Source organism: Paramisgurnus dabryanus, chromosome 19 (genome assembly GCF_030506205.2).
Source record: "Paramisgurnus dabryanus chromosome 19, PD_genome_1.1, whole genome shotgun sequence".
NCBI lineage: Eukaryota > Metazoa > Chordata > Actinopteri > Cypriniformes > Cobitidae > Paramisgurnus > Paramisgurnus dabryanus.
The window spans coordinates 7,375,226-7,388,191 of record NC_133355.1 but is presented as its reverse complement, the minus strand read 5'-3'; the positions used below and the strand labels follow the sequence as shown (position 1 = coordinate 7,388,191).

The window sequence follows — 12,966 nt, the reverse complement described above, 5'->3', positions numbered from 1 at the left end:
CAGAAAACTTATGGTGTCCACATTACCCATTCATCACCAAAATGTTTCCTTAATTTTACAACAAAATATTTAACAAATAAGTTTTGAGAAAGATCCCAAGCATAAGCATAAACTGTAAAAGAAAGTATATTACTAGAATATTAGTACAAGTATAATACCATATAAGGTAACACTTTACAATAAGGTGCATTAGTTAACATTAGTTGATGTATTAACTAACATGAACAAACCATGAGCAATACATTTGTTACAGTATTTATTAATCTTTGTTGATGTTAGTTAATAGAAATAAAGCTTTTATTTGTTTGTTCATGTTCGTTCACAGTGGATAAACTAACGTTAACAAGATTTTACCAAAGTATTATTAAACGTTGAAATTAACATTAACCAGGATTAATAAATGCTGTATAGGTGCAGTTCATTATTAGTTCAAGTTAACTAATGTAGTTAACTAATGAGCCTTATAGTAAAGTGTTACCATATAATTAGTATAATACTACGACAAATCTTAAAAAGCACACCAAAAACAAAATAGACCAATTCTGAGCGTTTTTAAAGATTTAGTATGCATTTATGCATTTTCAAGTAATATAAATAATATATACAAATATTGACCTTGTTTTCTTTTATTATAAAGAGCTATTTAAAGCTAGTGAGTGTTTTCAAACCTAGATTTAATATAATGAAAAGGTCACAGAGATGAGCAATTGTAAAAAACAATTCACTTTACTTCTTTCAGTACAGAGCCTTAACTCCGCATACCCCTATATTAATGTAAAATGCTAGAAAATGGAGGGCAACAGAGCAAACGCACTGAACAGCATACACACAGATACATTAAAAAGTAACATAAGAAAAGGCAACTTGGACAGAAATGTAAAAAAAGAAAGAAATTGCAAACATCTTACTCTGTGATTTGACTTCGTTCAGTTATTTGGTCTACTTCATAGCCCAGGGTGAAGCTTAATCAAAAAACTCAAACAGATCTGACAAAGTACTGCATTGGTTCACATGCAATCCATAGACTACATACATACACTGATGTGGTTATGGATTACCACTATTCGCTAGGCCACCAGCCTCCATTGTCCACTTGTGTTTAAAAAATAAACAGCGAGTAGATGTACATGAAGAAAAACAATTGGGAATTTTATTGATAAGAGAATGTCCGTCTCATCGTCTGTTAAACATCTCCATTGTATTTCATGGTGGACGCAGTGAAATGTTCATTATCTTCAAGTCTATATCTTTTCCCCAAGAGCCAGAGATGCCTAAACTGATGGTTTCCTTTGGATGTACTAAAACGGAGATCAGTGAGAGGAGAGGTTTGGGCTTACATCGCTCAATGCTAAAGTGTTCTTCGCCAGACATTTGTCCAATTTTTGAGGTAGCAAGTTGGTATCAGTGCTTTGCAGATCAATAAGTTGGATTTTGAAAAATACATTTGGGCAGATCTTTTGTGTCTGATCTTGGGTACATCAAAAATGCTTGTACATTCCCACTGAATACGAATATCAGATTTCCCATTGCACTGCTAACGTAATTCTCCATTTTTTTGGGTGAAATGAAGACCTATGAGTGCAGTGTTTAAACTAAAAAAAAACTATGGAGTTATGAAAGTGTGTAACGGTATTTTATATACAAAGAACTCTTTACAACTGATTGTATGTGTGTTTCATTCGAAAACAGGGGCCCTAAAAGTGCTTATGAGGTCTGTGAAGAACAATGCAAGATGTAGCATCAGATTAAGAGTCTGAAGTTCTGGTTTCCCTCTCCTGGTTCTCAGTTTATTCAGTTCAATTACACTTTCTCCATTTCTCACTGTGAAACACAAGACATGAAGCACCAAGAAATAAATCAAATATCCCACATTTTCCACCACCAAGTCTTTTAACCGTCATTTGCAGCCACAAGCTGCCCCAATCCCTGACGCACATAAACAGCTTGAATCTCTTTTGTCTTGAGGCAAAAATCACAGGCCCAAACAGCAGCACTTTCCCTGGTTAGCAACCCATATGCTGGCTCAGTCAGGCCCGTGCAGTCTCTATGAAACCAGCGTTGGCATGAAGCTTCACATAAGATGGCCTCCTGGTCATCATGGACTTCTGACATGCAGAGGCCACAAGGGAACACCATGCCCCCACCCAGCTTTGGAGGACCAGAGCCTGGACCGCCAGATGTTGGCGCAGGCCCGCTGGGAAGTGGGGACTGGGTGTTGGGTGTGGAGTTAGAGTTGGATGGAGGGTTGGGGTTACTACCAGGGGTGTTGCCGCCACTGCTGTTGCTAAGGTTGTTCTGGTTGGAGTTAGGTGGCTGGTTTGGACCTCCGGAAGCATTGTTCTGCTGGTTGTAGGGTCCAGACCCTGGGGTGGAGTTTGGTGGTGTTGGTTGCTGTTGGTTGGATGGCGTGTTGGAACCAGGACCACCGGTGGAGTTTGGAGGATGCTGATTAGTTGGCGCTTGCTGAGGCTGTGGGCCGTTAAGCGGGCCTGTTGGGGAAGAGTTGGGATTGGGAGGCTGGGGAGCCGACTGGGGTTGCCCTGGTGTATTGGGGTTGGGTTGTGGTACATCTGGATGAAAACCGCCTCCAGGCTGTGGGGGTCCAGGTGCTGGGGATGGACCAGGGGTAGCATTGTTGGATGGTGGACCAGAAGGATTAAGGTTAGGTGGTTGCTGTTGGGAGGGGACAGATGGACCTCCACCTGGACCACCAACAAAGTTCTTTCCATCATCACCTACAGGGGGACTCGATACAGGGTATGGGCCATCTTGTGGAGGTGGAAACTGTCCTTGTGGAGGCATACCTGGGTGTCCGCCCACCATATTACCCCCACCACCTCCACCACCCATTCCCATCATGTTCATTCCTCCTCCCATACCCCCCATAGGGTTCATGGGGCCATGAGGGGGCCCACGAGGTCCAGGGCCTCCAGGTAAGGGTGGGCTGTTAAAGGGATGACCTCCCTGTCCATGTTGAGGCTGTTGCTGAGGCATCCCAAACCGAGGATGAGGCGGACCTCCTCCACCTCCTGGTCCACCTCCCATTGCTCCAGGTGACAACATTGGGTTGAAGCCCTGCCCAGGGTGCATAGGAGGGCTGAAATTGGGTGGCATGTTAAACTGTGATGGCCCACCAGGTGGAAAACCTCCTCCTCCACCTCCTCCGCCTCCACCACCTCCGAAGCCTGGCATGCCGCCAAAGCCAAGATGGGGGTGAGGCCCAGCGTTTGGTGCCGGGGGACCAAAAGGAGGTCTTCTTCCAGGCTGTCCACCTCCAGGTCCTCCGGGGCCGCCCATGAATCCCATACCTCCTGCCATTCGACCAGGCCCACCGTAACCTCCTCCACCGGCCCCTGGGCTGGGCATAAATGGGGCACCACCTGGACCTCCCCCAACAGTGGGTCGTGATGGAGGACCAAAGTCATCGTCGAAAGGGTTAGAGGCCACCAGGTGATCCACCATCGGAGTGGGAGGGGGTGCGAACTCAGAGAGGTGGGAAAACGCTGCCCCCTAAGAAGAAAACGCATTGTGTTAGAAATAAGCTCATATTCAGCTTGAAGATACGGTATATAAAAAAAAATTGTTGTTGTTAAAAATAACACAAAAATATATATTCTGTTATAAATGTTCTTATTCTCATGTTTTTTCTGATGAACAAAAAAGAAGATATTTTGAGAAATGATGGTAAGCACACAGCTGATTGTAACCATTGACTAGTAGGAAAACAAATATTTTGGAAGTATTATGATAAATGATGATGAAGATATTTTGATAAAAAAAAGGTAAGTGCACAGTTGACGAGAAGTCAAATGTCGAAATCCCTGACTAAAAAAGCTGAATTTCCATGACCTATGTCCGGGATGTTGTGAGCCTGGAAAACATAGTGTACACTGTTAAAGGTGGGGTACATGATTTCTGAAAACCAATGTTGATATTTGAAATCACCTTAACAAACACACCCCTAACCCAAAAGAATCTGGACCTTCTTTTGATAGACCTGCCCCACATATATGCAACCAAAGCAACGATGTCGGTTAGTAGACACGCTCCTTACTGCTGGTTGGCTACAAGTGTGTTTTGGTACTTGGCCCGACTTCCTTTTCCATTTTTTTTTTTCAAAAATCATGTACGCCACATTTAAATGCATGAAATGAATAAACAGTGACAAAAACAGCTGTTTAAATTGTAGTCAGTGGAGGCTTGCATCCGGAAATGGGTCACAAGTTAACAAGATTACATTTTCATAAACTAAAATTTAAAGCAGCAACAGTCAAAAATCATTGATATTCCGTGACTTAGACAAAAAAATAATAATTCCCTGACTTTCCATGTCTGGAAAAGACCTTTTAAAATACCATGATACTTGATACACTGAAACACTAAATTCCATTGTATTTGTTTTTCCTACTATGGAAGTTAATGGTTACAATCAGCTGTGTGCTTACTATCATTTCTCAAAATATCTTATTTTGTGTTGTCAGAAAAAAGAAATTCACACAGGTTTAGAAAAACATGAGGATGAGAAAATGATAAAAGAATTTTGGGTGAACTATCTATCTCCTTAAGCCAGTGTTTCTCAAACTTTTTCAGTGTGCGGCCCCCCTTGTGTACAGTGCATTCCTTCGTGGCCCCCCAAAGAAAATGTATGCCAAAAAACAATTTAACATTTTAATTAAACGGAACATAGTAAATTATACAAAGTAGTGCTGTTGATTAGTAGCTTTATTATTTTAGGATTAATTACACATAATTCATGATAAATTAATGTAAAATGTCATAAAATTGGTGCCCCCTGGCACCATCTCGTGGCCCCAAGTTTGAGAACCACTGCCTTAAGCTACAAATAAAGTTTCAAAGGAATAGTAAAAAAATAAAAAAAACATTATTTCTAGTTAATCAGAATGTTAGTGAATGAAAGTCTCAGGCACGTCTCACTATCATTGTTTGACAAAATGCAATGCAAGTAAATGGTGACTGAGCCTGGGTGTACTGTCCCTTTGAATGACAAGTATCAAGATGTAACTTTGTCAAAGTGTAACTTATTGCTCCAATGTCAACTGTACATGCAAATCCACAATATTTACACTTTTTCAGTGTTACCTGGATTTAGAAATACATGTATATTTGTGAGCGAAGTCTGAGAGATTACATGTTTGGCACACCAGAAGCTGTCAAAAGTTTTTTGACAAATGAAACAATATAAACTTTTACTGAAAAATAAAAATGCACACACCAGGTAACACAGAGAAAGATTAAACATAGCTATTGTAACACAGTTAAGAAAATATTGAGATATTAACCTGAGCGTTAGATTTCCTCTTCTTTTTCTCTGGACTCTTCATCTGGGAACCTATATAAAGAAAGAAATGTAAAATGGGATATAGAAGAAATGGGAGATAGGCAAAAACATGCACATGACAAAACTCATTTCAAGTTACTTGCTTTAAAATTACCTTACGCAATTTTAGTAAATATCAAGAAAAGCACTAAACCACTATAAATTCAAACTTTGTGTCAAATATCAATATCTAGTCTCTATTAACTATTGCTACCAGCATACCCACAAAAGACACCAATCTTATTAAATTATCAGACAGACATTTTTGGTGATTGTATTATATAGATTACATACTGACTACTGTTTTTGTATCTTTTTGCATTGGATGTTTGTATGACTGCTTCTGCAAACCAATTTGCCTACAGGGGGATTAATACACTGTCTATCTATCTGTCTGTCATGAACTACACATTAATTAACTATATAGCAAAAAGCTGGAGACAAAATCTGAAGTTAAAGCAGCAGGCTTTTACATAACCCAATAGAGATCCCAAACCCTACACCCAGGATAGATGCTTGCTTTAGGGCAAATAACAAGTAGGAAAAGAGTTGATGCAGTGTGTAAAAACAAACGAACACGCCAGGTAAAGAGACAGGTGATGCACGGTTGACACAAAGCTACCCCCAAAAAAAACAGTTCCCCACGAAAAACAAGGCCACCGGTACATGTAGGCATATGCGGACAGGGAAAGGGAGATTTGCAGCCAGAGCTGTGTGGATTCCCGCTCGGACACAGAGATGCGCTGATTGACAGTTTCCTACCTTTGCCTCGTTTTCCTTGAGTCTGTCCCGCCTGCTGTCCCGCCATTAAAATGAGTGTCGATGCGGTGCCATACCACCGTTCATTTACAGAAATTAGTTTATTTGACAAATACCTCCTCGGGTCCAACGAGTATCACCCCGCCGCCCCAGAATCAGCACTTTGTTTTACAATAGGCCAATGAGCACAGGCACCTACTTAATAACATGTCTAAATAATGCATAAGGGTCTTAAATCATATTCGTCATATTCTGCACGTTTACACGCACGCACACCCAAATAGCAATGTGATTTGCTTAAGCATCACAGCTGAGTCTGAAAACGTAACGTCAAATTTTTGCAAGCACGTACACCGGGTGATTTAGTATCAGATAACGCAAAATTAACGTTATAGGAACGTATGTGATTCAAATATGCTGAATGTGATTGCACATCTGCCTGTCTGCAATGTGATCACATACAGATGTGTCTCTACCTGGATCGCTGTCCCAGTGACATTTAGATGCAAACCCACAAGGCACCGATCTCCATTTTGGACAGCCCAAATGATCGGAACACGTAACGTAAACGCAAATCGCGCGTTGAGCGCAAATTCATCGGTAATTTAATTCAAACGTGATTTGAATGCGCTACTTAGCTACCGTTAGCCGATTAGCCATCAGCAAGCAAGGTACAAATGCGAAACGTTGCTCACACAGCTCATTCATATACAACTGACTGTTGCATCAAGACATGGATGGCAACCCTCATATGACAAACAATCAATGTCAGATAGACTTACGATTTAATATTTATCCCCAAACGCGAAATTGGCCATGTTAATTACGGCCTACTCGTTGCCGGACAAAGAGGGACAGCCGGAGTCTACTCGCACAGGGCATGTGTGGAAAATAGGGGAGGTATGGCTAATAGTTGTATGTCGTTTAAAAATAAAGGTTACGGTTTTATATATATTATAGATAATCTACTAATATGTTTAAATAATGAGTAAATATAACCAAGGTTAATGTGTAATGTCTTTAACTTTTTTGTAAGAGGCCAAGATGTTTCACGTACACCCCCCTATGAAACGAACTTGTGGACTGTTCGAGATCGAACTACTTCTGCTTCCAAGGCGGGGTATGAAAATATTTTGTTGTGCATTACGATTTTACTTTTACTGTAATAACTGATGCTCTAAATTGGTAAATAATAAATTATTTGTGTTTCTGTCGTTTTTATATATGTGTTTTGGTGGAATTGTGCCATTATATATGTCCAAGTCCACTTTATTGACCCCTCCCCCAACACATCTATAGATGCGTCCAAATGTCTGTAGTTACTTCATCAGATGCATCAGTGGATTTGTAGTTTTAGGTGTTTAGGACGGCTTACTCTTTTAGTTATTATATGTAAGAGAGAAATGTTTGCATATCAGCATGATAATCTGCTTCGGATTCCAGGAGAAAACAGGTAAAATCACATTGAGTCTAAGATAAAGTCTCGAGTCCGCTTCGTCTAACTTACACAGCCACTGAAACGAGATATCGTAAAAAACACACATCTTATGAAATAGACCTGTTTAGTTTTAATCCTCACATCTATATTTGATAAATAAACATACATATATCCTAACAAAATCCACATATGATCGCAGCGTAAACAGGCTGGAGGGAAAAAGTCAAGTAATGTTCAGTATTGTGGCGGCCTCTAGTGGTCATACAAAGAACTGCCATTGAAATGTCACATGGGTGGACGTCAGTTTTAAAATGATTAAACATTCATTTTATCAGTATAAATATGTTTTATGAATGTACTGTAACTATCTTAAGCCAGCCACTTTCACACTACCCCAAAATAACACTTAAGTAAATGCACTTTTTTTTCTGGTATTTATTATATGAACCTGGGAAGTCTATTAAACAAAAAGTAATTTAACATTGTGTATACACATAAACTGATAAAACCGTATACCTAATTGCTCTTTTAAGTCAGCCAAGTGCATGAAAGTAAATTACTGAATTCAAAACAAGGATCAAGTTAAATTCAAAAGATTTACATTCCAGCTGTCATTCATTATCATTATTTATGAACAATTTCATTGAATCATCCTGGTGTGCGTTTCACCAGCAGTCATCGTGAATCATTTCTGTGTTCTCAGGCCCTTTTCAAGACCCATTAGTGTTAATTTTGAGCCCTGGATCGAGTTGCCGTCTGCGCTGCCTTAAATTCAGATGAATTGTTAATCCAGGGATGCTATCGTAGGCAAGGTAAGATCACAGTTAGGTGAAGGGGTGAGAGAGGTGACAAGGTTAATGACTGTTTGTGGATCAAATGTACACAAGTCTGTATGGCCCCTACGTTTAAAGGTAGAATAACAGCAATACGTCATAGCTGAAGGTAATCACGCTGCTAAAAATGGGCAAAGTGTTGTCTTGGTATCGTTTCACTAGTATTAAAGACACTTAACAGAGAGGAAAAAGAAGCGAATTGACACCAGCCCTCCCCCTCTTTTTTTGGTCTGCATGCTACGATCCCTCTCTTTTTACCTTTCTTACTTTATCATTGTGATAGGTAAGTCTGATAAGAAGTCTCTTGTGACGCATGCAGTGATCCAGTTTAAGAGCATGTCCTCCATGTGCCTAATGTATGAGAGAGAGAGAGAGAGAGAGAGGTTTTATTTTGATTCCACCTTTTTGTTTGTTTTTATTGTGTTATTTTTACAATCATGCCAAATTTATACTGTACATTGAAACTGAGAGGAAGAGTCCAACCATGAAAAATAAAGCAAGTATGTGAAAATTAGCCATGCGTGCCTAAAGTACTATTTACTTTATTTTTGCATATTATGACATATTTGACACTAAATATTCAAAGTGACTCTCAAATAAAACGGCAAACAAATGAGAAACATCATAAGCAATAATGCTGGTGGTATTACACAAAGTTTCACGAGTAAGCTAGAAGTCACAAAGTAAGGGCCAAGTTTAAATAAAATCATCTTGAGATTGAAGTCATCGTATAGAAAGTTTTACAGGATTTAACACAATTTAATGAGAATTATGGGAATAAAGTCATGACATTTTAAGAATAAAGTAAAAATAGGGAGAATGTTTATGTTATATGTTTATTATAGTCATAGAATATAAAAATATATGTATATATATATATATACACACTCACCTAAAGGATTATTAGGAACACCTGTTCAATTTCTCATTAATGCAATTATCTAATCAACCAATCACATGGCATTTGCTTCAATGCATTTAGGGGCGTGGTCCTGGTCAAGACAATCTCCTGAACTCCAAACTGAATGAAAGGTGATTCAAGCAATTTTGAGCGTAGCATGGTTGTTGGTGCCAGACGGGCCGGTCTGAGTATTTCACAATCTGCTCAGTTACTGGGATTTTCACGCACAACCATTTCTAGAGTTTACAAAGAATGGTGTGAAAAGGGAAAAAGTTCAGTATGCGGCAGTCCTGTGGGCGAAAATGTCTTGTTGATGCTAGAGGTCAGAGGAGAATGGGCCGACTGAATCAAGCTGATAGTAGAGCAACTTTGACTGAAATACAACCGAGGTATGCAACAAAGCATTTGTGAAGCCACAACACGCACAACCTTGATGCGGATGGGCTACAACAGTTGAAGACTGGAAAAATGTTGCCTGGTCTGATGAGTCTCAATTTCTGTTAAGACATTCAGATGGTAAAGTCAGAATTTGGCGTAAGCAGAATGAGAACATGGATCCATCATGCCTTGTTACCACTGTGCAGGCTGGTGGTGGTGGTGTAATGGTGTGGGGGATGTTTTCTTGGCACACTTTAGGCCCCTTGGGCATCGTTTAAATGCCACGGCCTACCTGAGCATTGTTTCTGACCATGTCCATCCCTTTATGACCACCATGTAACCATCCTCTGATGGCTACTTCCAGCAGGATAATGCACCATGTCACAAAGCTCGAATAATTTCAAATTGGTTTCTTGAACATGACAATGAGTTCACTGTACTAAAATGGCCCCCACAGTCACCAGATCTCAACCCAATAGGGCATCTTTGGGATGTGGTGGAACGGGAGCTTCATGCCCTGGATGTGCATCCCACAAATCTGCATCAACTGCAAGATGCTATCCTATCAATATGGGCCAACATTTCTAAAGAATGCTTTTAGCACCTTGTTGAATCAATGCCACGTAGAATTAAGTCAGTTCTGAAGGCGAAAGGGGGTCAAACACAGTATTAGTGTGGTGTTCCTAATAATCCTTTAAGTGAGTGTATTTATATTCTACAATATGTTTACTAGCATATTCACTACCTGGCAACTTTATTCATTACACTACTTAATATAACACTGTTTATATTAAAGTATGACAAAACTTAAGTACAATATTTAATAAAGTGGTGATATTTCAAGAATAAACTTGAAATTGGTTATTGCATTGCAAGAATAAAGAAGCAATGAAAGATTAAAGTGGTACTATTTTTAAAATAAAGTCATGAGTTTTACATTAACATGTTTAGAGTTATGTGAACCAAGCAGATCCACCAAATTTAAGTTACCCACCTTATTAATAAGACAAGCCATTGTCCCCAAAATCCTCTTTAAACCCAAATGCAAAAAGCTGAAAAACTATGAATAATGTAACAATATTTTGTTATTCGTAAAGAGAATTGTTTTTGTTTTTTTTATTTCTTATATTTCTTATAGTTGATTCATGCAAAATATGCAGTGCTTCGGTGAAAGCCATATTATGCAGTATACAGTATGCATCATTTCCTAACATTTCCACTACTTTTACCTTTAACCGTTAGCAAAAAAGCAGGTGTTTCTTGTTTTGTTATCATGCTCTATCTACACACTTCGAAAGTAAATGGATGCACCTCACAAAGTGACGTTCATCACAAAAAGTATGAGGAAGATGTCCTGTTGTTGGACACGTTCCCAAGCATTCCCTTGACATAAACACATCCACTTCCAGACATGATAGTAAGTCTAATCTCAGGCATCTCACCTGTGCCACACTTAACCTGCTCAGACACGCTCATGTTTGTCTGCGTTGTGTAGAATACAACATTTACCCCAAATGTTTTACGCGGCTCACAGAAATTTTTGAAACCCCCCTTCCCCCGGTCTGTAAACACATGGGCGGATCTTGTGTGGGACTCCACTTCGGTGTGCTCAGGTGGAATGTGTTTTTCTGCTTGTGTGATATTTAATACGGGAGCTATTGTTGATATTATTGTGTTATCCTGTAAAGAGATGACCACAGGATGTCTGATGATTTGGAAATAGACGGTGGTGTGAGCATTCAGAGCATTCAGTTGCTCGTGAGCTGAGCTGTCTGTCACGGATGCTCCAGACAGCCCAGATAACGGTGACAGGGAGCACTACGGTTACCAAACGGGCCCGGTTAGGCGACACCACCACATCAAAGCTGCCACAACAGGCTGTCAGAGTCCTTGATTCTGTTTGTTTTGTGATAATAGACAATACGTTGACAAATTTACAATGGATCGTGGGTGTTTCAACTTAATGACGTTTAATAATTGTGTGAACAATTTTTACATGGATTATGCCATGAAGAATTAAACCCAGTTGGGTGGGTTTTGCTGTGAAAACCCTGCTCTAGGCTATGCACGGACCTTTATAATTTGTTAAAAAACATTTTAAACAGTCACGTATAAGTTTAAGTTTCCAAATACATTTTAGAGCCACGTTAATAGGCACAAGCCTTCACAACTCAAAATTTATTATTAGGCTTGACAAAACATATGGAAGTCTTTTGTGGTTGCGCTGGCATTCATTCCTGGTCACAAAGGAAAAATGCCTTGAATGATTTGCTGAGTTGAACCAGCTAACCACAGGGTCCTGTGTGGCTTTGATGTGAAGCAAATGAGTCATTCCAGACCAATATGGTTCACATTCATACAAAGATTCGCAAAGGCCTTCGTAGATATTTCCAGTCACTGTGCAATGGTCAGCACTGTTGTTTACCAGAAATCAAATAGTTTTTTGTGAATTTTGAAATTTCTGTGGGGCCTCTGTATGGACAGTGTGCAATGTCACACACACTTGGACAATTGACTACAGTTTGTGTAAGATCTGATGATCCATGTCATTACAGTGGGATCCGAGAACATTTTAGAAAGCAGTTGTATGCTTCAATGAAGAAAAATTCTGCATAGTTAACAATAAATACATATATGTATGTAAGTAATAATTGACGACGGGCTGTTGAATTATAAGAAAAGGTGCATTATTTTCAAATAATTCAAAGGACTGAAGTAAATTATACCACAAACATCGCTCTGGTGCCTATTTTTAAGACATATGACAGGTCAGGTGTGCGTTTATCGAAAATAATCAAAAACCCATGGACAAGTAAAGTATAAATTATTCAAAATCCCCCTGGTATAAATATATATTTCATATCATACATTGTTTTATACTTTTTTCTTAAAGGGGATATTTCACAAGACTTTTTAAGATGTCAAATATATCTTTGGTGTCCCCAGAGTACATATGTAAAGTTTAAGCTCGAAATACCCCACAGATAATTTATTATCACATGTTAAATTTGCCACTTTGTAGGTGTGAGCAAAAATTTGCCATTTTTGGGTGTGTCCTTTAAAATGCAAATGAGCTGATGAAATGCAAACAATGATCACCATAATGGTGGTTTGTTGAAAATGAAACTCAATTGTGTTGTCACTTCTCGCCCTTTCTCTCTGGATAGTGCAGATTAAGGGGCGGTATTATTATAATCAGATCCCCTTCTGACATCACAAGAGGGGGGCAAATTTCAATGACCTATTTTTTCACATGCTTGAAAAGAATGCTTTACCAAAACTTACCAAAAAGTTAGTCGGTTGATCTTTTTCACATTTT

The 12,966-nt window shown here is 39.2% G+C and overlaps 1 protein-coding gene across 3 annotated transcripts; it reads right to left on the bottom strand.

Moving 5' to 3' along the window:
- Positions 1–711: 711 nt before the first annotated feature.
- Positions 712–6,979, bottom strand: pygo2 (pygopus homolog 2 (Drosophila)). Of its 3 annotated transcripts, none has more exons than XM_065287247.2 (3): positions 6,574–6,979; positions 5,301–5,350; positions 712–3,510 (listed from the first exon to the last, which is right to left on the bottom strand). In XM_065287247.2, the coding sequence occupies exons 2-3, from the start codon at positions 5,340–5,342 to the stop codon at positions 1,891–1,893; spliced, it is 1,662 nt and encodes a 553-aa protein (XP_065143319.1). In that variant the 5' UTR covers positions 5,343–5,350; positions 6,574–6,979; the 3' UTR covers positions 712–1,890. The 3 variants fall into 3 exon arrangements, with proteins under 3 accessions (XP_065143319.1, XP_065143302.1, XP_065143310.1); XM_065287230.2 differs by having other exon boundaries at positions 6,101–6,978; XM_065287238.1 differs by having other exon boundaries at positions 6,880–6,972.
- Positions 6,980–12,966: the final 5,987 nt, after the last annotated feature.